We start from the raw sequence: 18,316 nt of genomic DNA, 5'->3' as shown, positions 1-18,316 counted from the left end.
AAGGAGGAGAAAAGAAAAGAAAAAAGTAGAAGGGGAAACATATTGATTGGAAGCGCCTTAAGGAGATACATCAACTAAAGGTGAGAATCTTATTTGGATCAATTTCAAAGAAACTAAAAAAAAAAAAAATGACATTTATGACACAGTTAGAAATGAAAGCCAGTATCTGAGGATAATATGGGATCACTGCTCATTTTTTACATGTGATCAAGGCAATCCGATTGCGGTTTTCGTAAGTTCTTCCCTTTAAGAAATTCGCACTCAATATTGATGGATGAAATGCTAGGATGTCTGAGATTTGCTTTAGAAAAATACAGAGGCGGGAGAGGGTGGGAGACAGACTGAACCAAGATGGGCTCCATCCCCTCCCCCCACTGCCCCCTCCCCTTCTCCCCCGTCAGGAGTTGACCACGGTTGAGGCTGTGGCTCATGAGTGGGCACCGCCCTCACTGCACAGTTCTGTCCCCTTAGTACACGCCTGAAATCGTTTCATAATAAAAACTTGAAAATGATTGATGAAATGCACTTGTTTTGCCTTTGATCATTAAGGCATCTCGGGACACCTGGACTTTTCCAACTGGATGCACAATAACTAATAAATCAACATCCATTACGTGTTAAATATTAGAGCTACTCTATTACAAGCAACCATCAAAAATCTTCATGATTTTATTCTAGGTTTTGCAGACCTGGGGATAATTAGGCGAAGAAAGGATGAGTGGACCTCTTTGAGCCCAGGGGAAAGCCAGACAGGGATACAAAGAACCGAGAGAAAGACAGGCTGAGTTTTAAGTTTCTGCATTATGAGAAGCAACTGCTGACGGAATGAACTTTATTCTGCACATCGCCTGTGCCATTCGAGACCACAGCCTCATCTGCTCCACATTAGTTAGGAAGCTAAAGGTGGCAACCCTGAGGATGAACAGAAATCTGGACTCTACAACAAATACGGTTTCTAGTTCAAGGTTAAACTAATGGCCCCCAGGGAGGGGGGACTGCTCGCACTCTCATACTTGCACCTGCAAGACACCACTCTTCTGTCTGAAGCCTCACCCCTGTGTCCCGGAAATATAAAAACCTCTTCTTGTTCCCGTTGTGGCTCAGTGGTTAACGAATCCAACTAGGAACGGTGAGGTTTCGGGTTCGATCCCTGGGCTTGCCCAGTGGGTTAAGGATCCAGCGTTGCCGTGAGCGGTGGTGTAGATCGAAGTTGAGGCTTGGATCCTGTGTTGCTGTGGCTGTGGCTTAGGCCAGGGGCTATAGCTGCAATTCAACCCCTAGCCTGGGAACCTCCATATGCTGCAGGTGCGGCCCTAAAAAGACAAAAGACAAAAAACAAACAAACAAAAAAACACCTTAACTAGCCAGGGGATTTTCTTGGATCAAATTTCTTGAGCAATCTTACTCTAAGTGAGAAGCACACATGATTTAAATACCTCTACATTGGGAATTTCCATATGGACTTGGCCTTCTAAGGAGCAGACATGGATAAAAATTACCCTTAAGAAGAAAAAGTGAGAACAGCTTGCAATCCTCCACTGGGCACACTGGTTGTCAGCAACAAAGGGCACTTGGATTGGCGCTGTCCCTGGGGGCGCTCTGGAAGTTTGTGCCTGCCTGTCGCAGGGGCCGGGAGCCCTCTGCTCTGATAGGATGATGGACTGTAACCAAATGGGCTTGAGCAAACACATCACGGTGCGAACTCCACAGTGAAACCATGAGACGTTCTTTTTCTGGTGTTTAAATGGCAAGTGCCGTTTTTTCTTTCTGTATCATCAGAACAAACTTTACACGTACGCAACTCCCCAAACACACGGAAGTGTCAATATGAGGTTGTCTCGCAGGAGACACAGTGGGAGATGTTTACGCATCTCTTTCCGTTCCTGTTCCTTTCTCAGTGCCCTCTGGGACTCAAGAGCAACACTGGGTGTCCAAAGAGATCTTGCAGAAAGAAGGTGGCCCTGCCAGCTCTCGGGTGAGCCTTCCTGTGTGTGACAGCCCTTCCTGGCATAACCCTTGGAAGCGAGCAAGGGATGGAAAGTACTAGCACTCGGCTGGCAAGGAATGCACCGCACTGCTTCTGGGACTTTTTTTTTTTTTTTTTTGCTTTTCAGGGCCCTACCTGTGGCATATGGAGGTTCCCAGGCTAGGGGTCGAATCAGAGCTGCAGCCGCCAGCCTATGCCACAGCCACAGCCTCGCCAGATCCGAGCTGAGTCTGTGACCTACACCACAGCTCACAACCCCACTAAGTGAGGCCGGGGATGGAACCCGCATCCTCATGGATGCTACCTGGATTCGTTTCCACCAAACCATATTGGGGAATTCCACTTCTGGGACTTGTTGAAAAGGAATGAACCCTCATTGGAGGTTTTAAAATTTGATGGAAGCTTTATCCAAATCGGTATCCCAAAGTGAGAACTTTTTTCTCCAAAACTCACAAGATCCTACACGTCTCAGTGGTTGTAAAGTCTGGGAGGGGCTCCGTTTCGAAGAGAGTTTGGATTTTTAAAAATCCTCAGTTGTGATAAAATAAACCCAGGGCCCCGAGTGGCTCCTCGCAGACCTTCCCAGCCACCCCCTCCCGATGCCTCCCGCAGTGGGGCCAGACTCACCCATCAGAGCCGGGCCTGGAAGGGGTGCTGTCTGATGACAGGGACGAGACCGAGGCCACCGACAGAGGCCGGGATGAAGAAGGCATCGTGAAGGATCGGACCATGGACCGAGGACGGCTGCCTCTTCTGTCGTCCAGACTTGAGGGCTGGGTTGGAGCGGAGGGGAGAGAAAGAGAGGGACTTGTTTGACACCTGTGCCCAAAGATGGCCAGCCTGGCATAGGCAGACCTCTATGGCCAAGGGGTCTTAGCATCTAGAACACAGTTGTCCAAACTTTTATGGGCAGTGTAGGTTCTTGTTCAAAGCTGAAGACTAAAATCATGGTTACTTGGGAGTTTTTTGAAACCTGATTGGATAGTGTAAAAAAAAAAAAAAAAATTGGAGAAAGGACCTTCTTGGTTTTTTAAAATTTCAAACAAAATTTTCTTGACCAAGGTGACAGCGCAACAACCTGTTCCAAACCCATAGTGCAGTCTACTGATCAGAAAATGTGATTTACAGAAAAACACCTAGAATGTAACTAAAGAATTTGCGAGATCTTTAGACCAACTTTGTACATCTTTGCATGTTGACACACCAAGCAGATCGACAAAATACATGGGTGCCTAATGATCAAACGTCTCCAGACTGAGACCAGATGCTCCTGCTGCTTCAGCTGAGGCGATTCCCCCACCCCGTGCCAGTGACTAGCGCAATGGATGGATGGATGCATGGTTGGAGACTCTTCCTCCTCCTCCCAGAGAGGGCCAGTGATGCATTCTGGAGAAAACCAGTCTACAGATAGAGTTTTCCACCCTCTCCTTGACATACTATTGCATATTAACAAAATAAGTGTCACTGAAATACAGCCCATGTCAACACCTAATTAGCTACAAAGTGCTAGTGTATCTGCACCTGAGCCAGCTATTGGCACATCTGGGACGGCAGCTGCCACAGGAGCTCCTTGCTTCCACCTGAGAATGTGGAAACCAAATTCCTGTAGGGCATTCCGTCTCTGTGTGGCTTCAACCTCCCCAAACCCCAAGCCCACGCCCCCAAGCCGCCCCACACCCCTGAGCTGGTGTTCTATTCAGCCAACCACCTGCTTAGGACCACAGTGGATGACTGATCGGGCAACACCATGTCTGCGGCTGAAAAGTAGGCCTGTTTCTTAAATACGGTTTTACACTTGAAACACAGTTTCTTATGCTTAAAAAAAAAAAGTTCTAAATTGCAAAAGAACAGGGTTTTTTTGGTTTTTTTTGTTTTTGTTTTTGGTCTTTTTAGAGCCACACCTGCAGCACTGGGAAGTTCCCAGGTGAGCAGTTGAATCAGAGCTACAGCTGCTGGCCTACACCACAGCCACAGCAATGCAGCTTATGGCAATGCCAGATCCTTAACCCACTGAGTGAGGCCAGGGATCCAAGCTGCGTCCCGTGTCCTCGTGGATACTAGACAGTTTCACTACTGCTGAGCCACCACGGGAACTCCACCAAAGAACAGTTTAGAGCAGGAGTTGGTAAATGTTTTCTGCAAAGGGCCAGATAATACATATTTTAGGCTTGTAGGCCCTGTCTCTGTCCCAAGCATGAAAACAGCCATTGACTATAAAGAAATAAATGAGTACAGCTATGTTCCAATAAACGTCTGTTCATAAAAGCAGGTGGCAGGCCAGAGTTTGCTGACTTCTGGCTCAACATGCAGCTGGAATTTGCCAGCACAGAGTGCCTGGCCAGTCTTGGCTTTAGCACCAATGACAGTGCCATTGCCTATCTCCTGGAGATAGCCATTGTCATTAATTGGCTTTTATACGGAAACGTAAAAGGGAATGGTTACTTGCAGATTAGCCCAAACTGTGAAAAGGTTTCTACAGACTCCAAGTCTATAACATCTTCTTCTCAGCCTTTTTCATTAAAGGTTATACTCCATTTATAGTTATTGTAAAATACTGACTATATTTCCTATGTCATACAATATATCTTGTAGTTTATTTTACACCTAATAGTTTGTACTGCTAATCCCCTGCCACTATCCTGCCCCTCCCCCTCCCTTTTCCTACTGGTCACCACTAGTTTGCTCTCTGTATGAGTCGCCTTTCCTGTTATATTCACTAGTTTGTTGTATTTTTTTTTTTTTTTTTTTTTGCTATTTCTTGGGCCACTCCCACGGCATATGGAGGTTCCCAGGCTAGGGGTCGAATCAGAGCTGTAGCCACCGGCCTACACCAGGGCCACAGCAACGCGGGATCCGAGCCGCGTCTGCAACCTACACCACAGCTCACGGCAACGCCGGATCCTTAACCCACTGAGCAAGGGCAGGGGCCGAACCCGCAACCTCATGGTTCCTAGTCAGATTCGTTAACCACTGCGCCACGACGGGAACTCCTGTTGTATTTTTTAGATGTCACATGTAAGTGATATCATACAGTGTTTGTACTTCACTTAGTGTAATTACCTCCAAGTCCATCCATGATGCTGCAAATGGCAACATTTTACTCTTTTTTGGGCTGAATAATAACACACACCCCACATCTTCTTTATCCATTCTTCTAATGATTGACCTTAGGTTGCTTCCATATGTTGGGCAATTGGAAATAACACTGCTATGAACATTGAGGTGCAGGCATCTTTTCGAATTACTGTCTTTGTTTTTTCCAGATACATACCCACCCAGGAGTGGAACTGCTGGGTCATGCAGTAGTTCTATTTTTACTTTTTTGGGACCCCCCCCCCTACTGTTTTCCATAGTGGCTGCACTAATTCATATTCCCACCAATAGGGTAGGAGGGTTTCCGTTTCTCCACATCCTCCCAGCATTTGTGATGTGCAGACTTTTTGATGACAGCCCTTCTGACAGATGTGACGTGGTTCTCACTGTGGTTTTGACTTTCATTTTCCTGATGATTAGTGATGTGGAGCATTTTTTCCTGTGCCTATTGGCCATCTGCTTGTCCTCTTGGGAAAAAGATGTCTATGGAGGCCCTCTGCCCATTTTTTAAATTGAGTTGCTTGTTCTTTGGATGTTGTTATATGAGCCGTTGATATATGTCGACATTAGCCCCTTGTTGGTCCTCTCATGTGCGGAGATTTTTCCTCCATTCAGTAGGTTCCCTTCATACACAGTCAGATGGCAACTCAAGGCCAGAAGTTTCCTCTCGCCCAGCTTCTTGGCTGGGCCTGGGAGCCTGTTTTGTGTCCCACTGTTCTTGACCCTCCCAAGAAAGAGTCCTGCCTGCTCCTCCCAGTGCCCCCTGAACACCCCATCAGCTGCCGCCCTGACCAGCCTCCCCTCCCCAGATTGGCCACTTCTCCTCTTCCTGGCATCTCAGTGCGATTCTGTTCCTCTTTACACTTTGAGGGAGACCTGTTCACAGCCTCTGCCTTTCAAAACACAAGCTGTAACCTCCTAGTTCTCCCACAGCAGCAACGTCTGGGAATGGCTTGGAGATGGAGAATCAGCACTGCCAGAGTTTGTCTTTCTGAACACCCACCTGCTCAAGCCACCTACCAACCTGGGAGGGGCTGCCCTCCCACCTCTCCCCAGCAGCCACCTTGGCTTGACTTCAACCTGGTCCTCTCTGGATCCAGGTGAGGGGCAGAAGGGAAAGAGCCAGAAACCCGTGTGCTCAGGTGACCTTTCTAGCCTGCATATGCTGCCTTTTGTCCGTCATCTACTGGGCACACGGAGACACAGCGTTCTCACGGGGGAGAAAAAACACGACCCTTCTGACATCTGGTGCTGTGAGCCCATTGCCAAGGGGAACCAGGTTTCCATTTCTCTGATGAAATGATCTTCATGGTAGGCAGTGCTGAGCAGGCACTGGGGGGAGCTGGTCTTGGAGTAGGAGGTGCAGGTGGCCAACAGGATAACCTCATCTGCTCTTGGGAAGGCCCAGAAGGCATCCATGAAGGTCCGACCCTCAACCAGAGGGCTAGCCATGTGCCCTGAGAGGCAGCCTTGAGTTTGGGGTGGGATGCAATAGTACAGATTGGGAAGAATGAAGGAGGGGTGGCAGGGTCTGGCCGAGGATGGACAGAGGCCACTTTTGGCCCTGCATGAGCAGGGCTTCCACCGGGCGTGGCCCTGGGCTCTACCAGATTCCACATTCCTTCTCGACCAAGCAGAGCCTCTAGAAGTCGAGGAACCAGGACTTTTATTTTTTCACCTGAAGCAGTTAGTATCTCCCAGTCTTCACAGGTGTCGCTCCTGCTCCAGGACACCGTGTGTCCCTGCAGCCGGGCAGGCAGCGGATGGGGAAGATAGAACTCAGCTAGAATTTTGGCTTTGGCACAGACGACGTGACCTCGCATAAAATGTGGCACCGCGCTGGGCCTCAGCTTCTTCCTGAGCACGCAGGAGAGAATCATGTCACCTTGAGAGGCCAGTGAGGACGACCTGAAATGACGCAGGTGAAGCTCTTGGGGGCGGGCACACGTAGTGGCAGCTTCCATGGTCCTCACTGTCGTTATTTCGGCCGGAGCACAGGCTCATTCCAGGTCCCACCAGGGGCGCCTCGCCCGCCCAAGGCTCACATGTTTTGCATCCTTGTCTCCAGGCTGAGCCGGGATGTCCCACCTTCACAAACCACAGATGCCAACTGCCCATGGAGTTGCAGGTGTGTGGGGGGCATCTCCCCAGATTTAATCGCAGTGACTTTTTTTTATGGCACAGAGTGAGAAGTCTTATGAAAATGTTCCTTCCCAAATGCTGCACAAACACCAAGTGTGGACCAGAAACCCACCAGGGGTGACATGCTGGCCTGTAGGAGGGGGCGCATGCTGAGGGAGGCCTGGAGTGGGTGAGGGGGAGAGGTAGGCAGGTCGGGCGGGGAGGGTGCAAGCTCAGTGTTGGAGGCCTGAACCCACCCCTCAGAGGCTGCGGGATGGGTGCAGATGGGGAGCTGCAGGGCTTGCAGTCCAGGGTCAGCTCTGCCTCCCAGAGCTCTGGCCCCACACCACTCTCCTAAATCTTATCAGCCAATGCCTCTCTTATTGGAATAGTCCCCTGAACTCCAGCACACAGAAGAGGCAAAGCAGAACAACTCACTGAGGCCGGGGACATCAGCTTACCCTCCTAAGCAGCACCCTGCCTAGAGGCCTCTGAGGAACCCCCGAGTTCCATGGATTCCAGTAAGAAAACCACTGGAACAGGTTGCCATGGCAACTGTGGAGGGATGCCTGGAGGGGAGACATCCTGGAGGCAGGGAGCCCTGAGTGATGGTTGGGATGATGGGTGAGCCACAGCATCACTAGGGAGCCCGGGGTGAGAATGACAGAGGGATGAAGGGTGAGTCCTGGGTTTCTCGTCTGGTGACTGTGGGTGGAGTGGTATCACCAGTAGCACCCTGGGAGTTCGGAGGACAGCGAGTGCTTCTCCAGGCACGTGGAGGGTGGCAGGAGGCAGTGGAAGAGATGAGTCTGAGCTCAGCACCAGGCAGGACCGGGTGGTGGGTAAAGAGATGAGGTGGATGAGGGCAGAGGAAGGTTCCCTGTTCCTCATGAGATCTGAAGGAAGAGGAGCCTGCAGACTGGAGGAGAAGCACAGCCATCCTTTTCAGGAGCTGTGGACTAATGCCTCCTGTGTGTCCGGGCTCCAGCGAAGGCATGGGGACCAGTACTGCTGGGGCTGATGCTTTCGGTCTCTTCTCCGGGGCCCCTGGGTCTGCACTCCTCGGTCCCCAAGGATCCAGCAGAATGAAGGCCAAGGCTGTGCAGACCAGGGGGCGCTGATGGAGCCGCCAGGGGATTAGCAGTCAGAAGGCATCCACGTCTTTCCTTTCTAGGGCTTAGGCTAACTCTGAAATATTGACAAAATGGTTTATGTCCTTTCTTTGGAGTTTTTATTTTTAAATCCATCTTTTTAAAAATAGGATGATACTATATTGCTTTCTGAAGTATTCTGAGATGCTTAAAAGTCCTCCAAGTAGATAAGACAGGAAAGTCTCATCCCAGACCTCTTTTTATCACCCCGTTTGTCAGAGGCTGACAGCGTGTCTGCCAGACCCTTTGTCTGCTCACAGGAGGTTGGCTGCGGAAACCAACATGTAGGGGCCCAGGATGGAGGGGGACACAGGAAGGCCGTTCCAGGGGATGACACATCCACAAGTAGCAAATGCACCCTTGATTCAGTTCCCAATCAAGGGAAGTGACCAGCCCTTGGCTGCACCAAGAGGTGATGATGGAGATGATGCTGTCTGGGGGTGTGCTGCAAATGGCTCATCGGCAGCTGAGGACAGCTGCCCCGCCAGCCCTGCCTTCCCTCCTCTTTCGTGCCCAAGAGCCGCCTGCACAGGAATCAGGGACCATGGCAGAGAGAGAGAGAGATGAAGGATGTTCCAAGAGCCAGATCGGCTTCTGTCATTTTGAAATGTACATTAAAAGATTGCTCAAAGAGGAAGCCGTTCACTTTGGAAGAAACCTAAGACTTCACAAGTGTTCATTTCTTAGAAAGAATTAAAAGGGGCGCCAAACTTTGAGAGACATGCGCTGTGATGCCCTCTGAAACTCTTCTGGCCCCTCGACTCTGACTGTAATGAGTCACAAGCTCCAACGTGATCAAGCACTGATGGAGTTCGACTTGCATGAAGGGTCCCCCAGGGGGCCTGGCAGGAGAGCACCCTGATTTCTAAGTCTGCTCCCCTGCCGCAGCTCCGGCTGGGCTGACATCCCAGATCCCCGCCTGCTGTGTCTTTGGACCACAGCTCAGCAGTTGTGTTACCCTTGGCTTGGTGAGGGTCATGCTCTGCCGAGGCCACGGCCAAAGGTACCTCACTGGATGAGCACTAGGTCCTGGGCATGGAGGCACTGGGGCCCAGCCATGGCCGGCAGGTGGGGGAGGGCGGGAGAGCACAGAGGGTAATCACAGCCAAGTGAACTGCTCTCGGGGGTAGTCCTGCTCTCCTCCGTGTCTCTAGCCACAAGGGCAAGAGAAGGAAGCTCTGCCACTGGCTAGTGTGTGACCTCGGGTGAGGGAACCTCCCATGTCCCTGGTCCTCCCTCTGCAAAGTGGGGATGTCTGCAGTGCCTCGTTCTTTCGGCAGAAATCAAGCAAGTTCGTGTTTGTAACAAACGAAACTCGGAAAGGTCCCTGATACATGGTGAGCCCTGAACCAGTGTTTGCTAAGTGAGATAAACGTGCAGGGGAAAGGAAGCAGGTTCAACAGAGAGCAGCCGAGAACTTTAGGGACTGGTGGAAAGATGGAGCTGGGCCAAAAAAGAAACCAAAGTGGTGCACCGCATCAGACTCCTGGTTCTTTAGGAAGTGCCATGAGCCATGTATCATAAGAAGCGGGGAACTTCTCGCAGTCTGCTCTCCTTTGCAGGATAACGGAAGACCTGCATGCATGCAGCCCTGCATCCCAGCAGGCAAGGGACTCCAGTAGATGAGAAGAGGTCTTGCAGCCTCTTTTTGCCACACTGATGCTCATCTCTGAGCAGTGAATAAAGGGGGCCTCAAGCCATCTGCTATGCCAGCCACCTCTGGAGTCCATAGGCAGTCAAGTCTAGGATGCACCAAAGCTCCCAGAGGCCCTGGGAGTAAGGATGGAAGTGCTGCTCTGGACCACACACCACAGGGGCCTCTGATGGGTGGTGTCTGGCCCCGCCCCCAGAGCTGCTAAGACTGGGCTGGGAAGACTGTCTCAAGCCTGCCACAAGGCTTACACTGTCAGGTAGTTTTGCACTAATAAAAATTACAAATCCCTCTTTTCGTATGCTCTTGATCTCAGTTCTTGGTTCAGAACTCTTCGCAAGAGCCCAGGTCTGCCCTTCATCCCAGACCAGAGCCTCCCAGCATTCCAGGCTCTTGGAGGCTGGGCACATTTCCAGCTCCAGCCTACAATCTGTCTTCTGCCCACCGCATGGCTGTGTCTGCACTGGGCCCCGGGCTGCCGTTCAAATGCCTGCGCCCAGCCTCTGCGAAGTGGGTCCTTTCTCCAGGCAGGGTCCTCTCCATCTCCTCCAACTTACCCTTGGCCGAGATCAATGACCACTCTCTCCAACGGGTAACAATTTCAGTCTCCACTCCTCTCCCCTCAATGACCCTGACCTTGGCCTGGGCACAGGCTCCACTTCGGCTTGGGAACATCCTGAGAGCCGTTACCCTGTGTGTTATTTACCCCTCTGTGTGTGCTGTGTGACCGTAGGTGTGGGGACTGTGAACCAGCCCACGTCACATGGGTCTGTGAGAATTTTCTGCTGCTCCACTACAGGAAGGGCAGACCGGCTCCCGCAGTGAGCAGGGTATTTGGGGATCAAGCAAATTCATGGACGTTTACTCACCCTGACATTGCCAGTTACTGCAAGGAGGTGGCCAGTCTGCCAGCAGATGAACCGAGGAAGGAAGGGGTTGAGGTCCCCCACACCCGCCTCCTAAGCAGGTGTCCCGTACCCAACTTGGTTGCTCTGCCCCGTGAGCCTATCACAGTGGACAGCGTGATACAGGGCCACGCCCCTCTCCTGGGCCACGCCCCCCACGTACCAGGGTCCGGACGCCGTATTGCTTCTCCACCTTTTCCTTTAACTGCTTGAAACAGGCTTCTAGTCGCTCGTGAAACGGCCTCAGTGCTTCTGTGACTTTTTCTCCATGAATCCTGATCCCTTCGGCCAAAAATGGAATCTGAAAAATGTACAGGATGACATTTCCTTATCTCTCGCTTAACCGTCTAAGGGAGAGAAACGCATACCAGGCGGAAAGTGGCCACACGCAAAATGCATCCGCTTTGGTTTCCCAATCCAAACAGCTGCTTAGACTCATCGGCAGGGACGTTACTCCCCCGAACCAAAGTGCTCCAATGAAAAGCCCTTGTGTTTTAAATCCGACACATCGAATGCCGTGGGCAGCACCCGGTGGCTGCTCCATTACTTTGCGCAACTCGCACTGGACGGTCAACCCCAGAACAGACGGCTCTGCACTTTCCACGCCAATCTGGGATTTTGGATCTGTTTGGCTATGACTGATCTATTAGCACGGGGTCATGTCACACTGCAAGATTTTTTTCGCAAAGAATATTGCCTCCAGAGGCACTTGAGAACCGTATTCCAAAACGTAAAAATCTAGTTATACGTGATCCAAAGTCCTCCTGAAGGATATTCTTATTTGGTAAAGGAAAACCAAATTTATTCTTCCTTAAAACTAAAAATAATCACATCTCCGCCAATACTGCTGTCACAAATATCCACGCCAGCACTTCACACCCGAGTGTGGCGATGTCGTTGACCTTTAAGAGTATCACAGAGACAGTTTTTATTCCCCAGCCCTCCAAAGTCACGGCCATTGAGGGAGGGTGTCAGAAAGGCTCCTTTCTTCCCCTGGCTTCTGCTTCCCCCTGAGGCTCGGACTGGGAGGCAGATCAAGGCTCTTCAATGCAATCAAGCGAAGAGGCTTCCTCTTAATAATTTATAATTAAATCAAAATACTGATTAAAAACAGATTCTTCTAATATGACAGAACACCAATCTAGATGAGCAGATTTATTAGTAAGGAGGATAATAAGTGCACAATTGAATTTCATGTGAACAAATTCAAGAAATCTTATCAAGATGAATCAGCGACTCAAAAGCATTTGGGTGCCATTTATAGCACACAGCTGTTGCCTCTGGTGGTACTCCAGGAAAGGACAGAGTAAGCGGGTGCTCACAGCCCACCCAGCCCACTCTCAGCTGCGTGGGCACAAGGGGGTCTGGCTGACAGCTGGGTCTATACCCACGGTCCACACTAAGCAGCCCCTTCCAGCTGGTTATTCCAGAAAGAGTGGGCAGGTGAGGCTTCAGAAGCGATGGGACGTTTCACTATTCTATACGAATGAATCGTGCCCATGGCAGCCTCTTGGGGCTGGTGGAAGCTTGTACAGGTTCAATGGGAGGAAATGCTCACAGAAGCCTCTTGGCTTCTTGAGCTTCACCTTGGCGGACAGCAAGGCGGGCTGGGGACATGGGGTCATAAATGCGCTCTGTCTATCCGGGCATGAAGGCAACCGTGGGGGTGCTTGCTGCCTCAGGGTTAAAGCACAGCCATGCAAGACACTAAGCGCCTGCTGCTGTAGCATGGACCTTTCTCAAAGGTGCAAAATGCGGTCTGATCATTTTTGCATTGGGGGGGGGAGGGAGGGGCGTTGATAGAACCCTAACTGGCCAGAGTCTTGACACTGAAGAAGCTACTTGCTGGACTCAAGTTAAGACCCTTTGGTGGAAAGGAAGGAAAGGAAGAAAGAAAGGAGGAAAGAAGGAGGAATGAAGGAGGGAAGAAAGAAAGAAATTGATAGTACGTTGTAAATCAACTATACTTTAATTAAGAAATTTTTTTTAGGTGGGCAATAAAAATGAGTTAGAAGGCCATGGCCTTTTTAATTCTGTAGTTTCACCTCCAGCAAGTACAGAAGAGACAGTGGGATGCTGTAGAAAGACCCTGAATTGAGCTCTAGTTTCAAGTCCAACTGGTCACTAATTAAATCGACAGTGGATTTGCCTTCCAAAAAAAAAAAAAAAAAAAAAAAAAAAACAAAGACCCTTTGGTTCAGGTCTTGGGCCTGAATGAACTGCAATTTGGTGAAATTTATGGCGTCTGAAATTTATCCCCTCAACAGGTCCCTGACATAGTCAGATACAACCTTCTACAAGAAAGGCGGATCTGTGCCTTGTTCTACGTCTGTTCGGGGCTGAACTGAAGCATGATAAAAACATGCTCTGTGCAGACACCCTCCAGTGCACAAACAGAAGCCCTGGACCGAAGCCTGGAATGGGCTTTGGCTTCCAACCAGGCTGAGCCTCAGCATCCCTCAGGCAGGTTCCTGAAACCCAGCCCCAGAGCCCCAATTCGCTCTGGAGTGGATCCCGGAGTCTGCACATCTAAAGAGCTTCCCAGAGCCCAGAGGCGGGAGGACTTCCCGCTAGTCACACCTCGTGTTGTTCAAAGCCAGCACGCTGCCTGCTCTCAAAAGAAACCCTTCTAGACGGCAGCTTGGTATTTGAAGTCTGTTCCTGTGTGTCTCCTGCACAGATTCATGGCCTGCCAGTGGCATGGAACACTTGGAAGCACTGCTAAGTGCTCCAGGGGCACCACCCCTGGCGACATGGGTAGGGGGTGGCATGTGGGTCTGGTCTTTCATCTCTGTGCATTTCAAAAGAGAGAGCCGCATGTACCACAGCCGCTTCCTGGGGGTCTGTGTGGCTTCAGCTTTGGATGCACGGCAGGGATGCCCAACAGGACAGCCGTATTGGGGGGCGATCGAAATGTGCTTTGAGGAAGGGGCTGGCACCCACGTGGACCTGGCATCAGCTGCCCACCTGCAGCTGGCACCCAACCCCAGCTGACCCATGGGAGGGGTCAGCACTACCCTGTGTTTCAGTAATGGCCAAGGAGAGCCAGGAGCTGCCTGGGACTTACTAACCAGACTTCAAAATGATTATACATCAGTGATGCAAACTCTGCCAACGAGTCCTTGGGATTCTCAGGAGGTAAACCTCACCTTCCCCTGATGGAGTTTCAGGAAAAAAACAGAAAAAACAGAAAAAATAACAGAAATAATAAAAACAGAAGAAAGCATCGGAAAACCCCAAACTTCATATTTTTAATGACCCTATGACTCAATTACTGATATGAAAATACAAGTTTTCAAAAAATTTGCAAATGAAAGCAAAATCACAGGTAATGTTTTGAATATGTATTTTTCATCACTCTTTGATTTGTAATGAAGTTGCTAGAAAACAGGTTCCTTTTTTTTTTTTTTTTTTTAGCTTTCCTGAGAGCTGCTTTAAAATTCATCCTTTAATATAGTTATTAGGGGTGATGACATAGTACTGACATAAAGTTCTCTCTGGGGAACAAATTATTTTCCTCTGTAGGGCCTGAAACTCTTAAAATCCAATTTGCTGTAAAAGCTTACAGAAAAAAAAAAAAATCAATAGAACTTTTGCAGACCAAACTAGTTCTTGTGTAGCAATGGTTTTACAGCCTTCAGTGGAGCTTTGAATTTTGTACCCTTTGGTTTTCTACATCTAAAATGGAATCATTCCGACTTTTAGATTATCTGTTTCCTTTTTGGTAACAGAGGGAGACTGCCCGCATGAGGCTTACAGTCTGGGCAAAGAAACCATGGTGGCCAAAAAAGTTCCCTACATTCAGCTCCCAGGGTGTCTTATCAGAAGATAATCCCAAGGCAAATTGGTATCAACTGCCTATGGGTTTGTGGCAAAGTCACCCTCATTAAGGATGGCTGTTATAAAACAAAGAAACAGAAAGAAAATAAAAAGTAACAAAGGTTGATGAGGACGTGAAGAAGTTGGAATGCATCGTGCATCATTGTCGGTGGGAATGTTAAAGATGCAGCAGCTATAGGAACCGACATGGTGGGACCCCCAAAAATTACCAATAGACTTATCATATGATCCAGCAATCCACTTCCGGGTATATACCCAAAAGAAGTGAAAGCAGGAAACAGAACAGATGCGGTACACAACAACGTTGTTCCCAATAGCAAAAGGTGGACACAACCCAAGGGTCCACCTGTGAATGAATGGATGAGTGAAATGTGGTCTCTGTGGGCAATGGAATATCACTCAGCCTTAAAGAGGAAGGGAATGCTGACATGTTACGGTATGGAAGAACCTTGAAGACAATATGCTAAGCAGAGTAAGCCAGGCACACAGGTCAAATGAGGCATGATTTCACGTATACGAGGACTCTAGAATAATCAACTTCAAAGAGACAGAAAGTTGCATGGTGGTTTCCAGGGTGGGGTGAATGAAGAGCTACTGTTCAGGGGGTACAGAGGAGACTGGCAGGATGAAAAAGGGCTGGAGGTGGATGGTGGTGACGGCTACTCGATGTGAACGGACTTGATGCCACTGCACTGGACACTTACAAGGGGTGAAGATGGTAAATTTCCTGTTATATAAATTTTATCGCAATAATATGCATATATATTTGACATATATCGAAAATAGGCACTTGCAAATTGGTTTGAAACCAAAACTCAGTTCTGCTCCACCCTAACTGGTCACAGAGCCCACGTGCTGATGGCGGAGAAGCCGGGAGGGTGAGCCTCCACGGAGGCCAGGAACAAAGTGCCCACAGAGCATGGGTTGGAAGATCAGCCTCACCGTGTGTCTGACCCGGGAGATGGGACCCATGGGAGAGACTGCAGCGCCCCTGCTGGCAGCCTGGGAGCCCCGCCCACACAGAGGAATCAGCCTGAGGCCGCTCCCGCCACAGCCTGGACCCACACTAAGGCATAGCAGTCCTGACGTTGCCCCGACGTGCTGTTCTGCCCAGCTGGCTCTAAACTGACCGAAGGGAGGAAGCAGACCAGGCTTGTTTGCAAGAGACCACCTCTTGGCGGTGTTCAAATTGATGACTACAGCCAGGAGGGGAGTAAGTTAATTGTGGCAGTGGTCAGTGGGTTTCTTGGGACAAACAATCATGTGAACTCTGGCGGATGTTCCCAGGCCTCCCTGGAGGTTGGCAGTGTGCCAAGGTGACCCGGGGGGACATCTGGTCTGGGACTCGGCTTTCCGGGCCACCCACCCCACAGCTGCCGTCAGACATTTACCTGCCATGCAATCAGGTCCTTGAGCTTCTCGATCTTTTCATGGGCTTCAGGATGCTCCTGCAGGTACCGCTCGGTAAAGAAGGCCTGGTGGAGACAGGGAGAGCCCGTCAGCATGCCAGCACACTCAGCCAACACGCGTTTTTGCACACCAGGCCTGGGCACAGAGCCGTGTGTAAAACAGACCCCGCCTCCCCACCTGCGGTGCTCACTCCCCCCCAGGGCCGGCCCCTCCCAGCCAGACTTCCACTAAGGTCTGCCCAACAAACGGGGTTTGGTCACTCACGGTGGCGCCCCGTCCACGTAGCCCGGCAGAGCCACAGCTGGCCCGGACCCCTCAGGCCACTGGGGGAAAGCTCCCCAGCCGCTGCCGTGCCCGTGAACCCCACCTAGGGCCCCGCCCGGGGCTCTGGTTCCGGGCCGCACCTGGATCAGAGCCCCATCTCTTCATCCAGGCCGGGTTCTCCTCGCAGCCCACTCTCAGGCAGAGCCCCTTCTGCCTGTTTTCACTTGGTCTAGACCAGAGGTCAGCAAACATTTTGGCAACAAGAAACAGCCATTGTTTTAACAGGACAACAGCCAGTGACACCATGTAAATGAATGGCTGTGGCCACGTTGCAAACTTGATCTACAAAATCAGGCGGCTGCAGCGAGGACCCCTTGTCTGGATGACACCCCACGACCTTCAACTTCTGTCCCATCTCGTTTTCCAGAGAGACCCGCCGTTGATCCCCTCGCATCAGCCCTTCCCCCAATCTATTCTAAGTAGTCTAACTCTTTGGTCTTTCACTAAAACTGTATCTTTTGGCCTTTACTAATCCCAGGTCTCTCGACAGCCACCAGAGGGTCAGTCTCTAGAGCTCCATTAGCAAGGCCCAGCGGCCGCGATGGGGAGCGGGGAGGAGGGGACCATGCCCGGGCCAGCTGTGCCCAGGGTGGGGCCTTGACCGCCTGCAGCCTGCCGAGGCATCTGCCTGGCCCCGCCTCAGTCACTGCCCAGCTGGCTCAGTGAGCCTGGGGGCAGGTGGGGGGGGGGTTCTGGTTTGGAGACGGTGTTTGGAAACCTGGGTGTCACGTGCCTTTTCATAATTTGCGAAGCCTCCCATGACGGCGGGGTCCACGATGCCATTCAGGAGCATGGAGAGGGGGTTGATGGGGAGGCTGGGGTCGTCCAGGTGCTGCTGCAGCATGCTGTTCATCTTGTCGTTTGTCAGCTGCATGGTCTCGATGGCGTTCTCCAGGGGGCTGATCTCCACCTGCGCAGCAGAGGGCGGCGTGAGGGCGGGCCAGCGGCTGCGGCCCCCGCCCCAGCTGGGGGGCCGCTGCTGAAGCTTCCAGCTCCGGAGGACAACACTTCTGAGAGGGGCTGGCTTCTGACTCCGCGTGCACCTTTCTACCAAGAAGGCTTTGGGGCAGGTCCCTCACCCCCAGCCCAGAGCAGCGGGGCATTTAGTGTCAGTGTGTTTCCATAGACACCCCCGCCCTCCGCACATGTGTCCTGCTTTGCACCACCTTCGCTCCAGGCCTCACTCTATGACCCTAGGCCAGACCTTGGAGCCACATCCAGGGGTCACCGCCAGGTGACAATCAGGTCCTCCCCAAGGGAGCAGGGTGGCTCCCCACTGCGCCTAGGGGGCCTAGGGTGTCTTTCGCAAATGGCGAAGCAGATTTCTTCTTGCCAGGCCCTGGGGACGGCCTGAGAGGTGGGGGTGGGGGAGCAGAGATGCTCTGAGAGCGGACAGCTCTGCTCACAGGCAGGTCCCGGAGCGCCCCTCCTGTGGCAGGGGGAGCACCTGCCCCCTCCTGATGGAGAGGAGGTACCATTCAAGGAGCCAGCCAACCACCTGCTGGCTGCTGAGGGCGCCCCTAGGCAACGTGCACCCCAAACCCACGTATCCTAGGACGGTTCTCACCCCTCCCCCGGCTTTGTCAGCGGCTGGAATGCACCACCCCAGACCCCTAACTTCACCACATGGACTCTCCAGGCGGATCCCGTTCTGCCTGAGGCCAGCGCCCTGGGACCACGCCCGTTTGCCTCGAGGAAGAATAGCTTTCCACTTCTCTCACGACAGGGGGACTAACTGCCCCACACACACACCCAGTGTCCCGAAGGGGTCTGTCCCAGGAGGCACACACAAGGTGAGGGAGGCGGGGTGTAGACAGCAGGATTATTTCAGCCA

The 18,316-nt window shown here is 51.3% G+C and overlaps 1 protein-coding gene across 1 annotated transcript in view; it reads right to left on the bottom strand.

Annotated features, from left to right (window-relative positions):
* DOCK1 (dedicator of cytokinesis 1) overlaps window positions 1-18,316 on the bottom strand; it is a 545,742-nt gene that overhangs the window by 12,931 nt on the left and 514,495 nt on the right. Inside the window, 4 exon segments of the mRNA XM_021072613.1 lie at window positions 2,615-2,760; window positions 11,072-11,209; window positions 16,140-16,223; window positions 17,216-17,392. Coding sequence (XP_020928272.1) covers window positions 2,615-2,760; window positions 11,072-11,209; window positions 16,140-16,223; window positions 17,216-17,392 — 545 coding nt within the window.

This window comes from Sus scrofa, chromosome 14, assembly GCF_000003025.6.
Source record: "Sus scrofa isolate TJ Tabasco breed Duroc chromosome 14, Sscrofa11.1, whole genome shotgun sequence".
Lineage (NCBI taxonomy): Eukaryota > Metazoa > Chordata > Mammalia > Artiodactyla > Suidae > Sus > Sus scrofa.
Note: the sequence above shows the minus strand (reverse complement) of the source record. Positions and strands in the feature narration are given on the sequence as shown.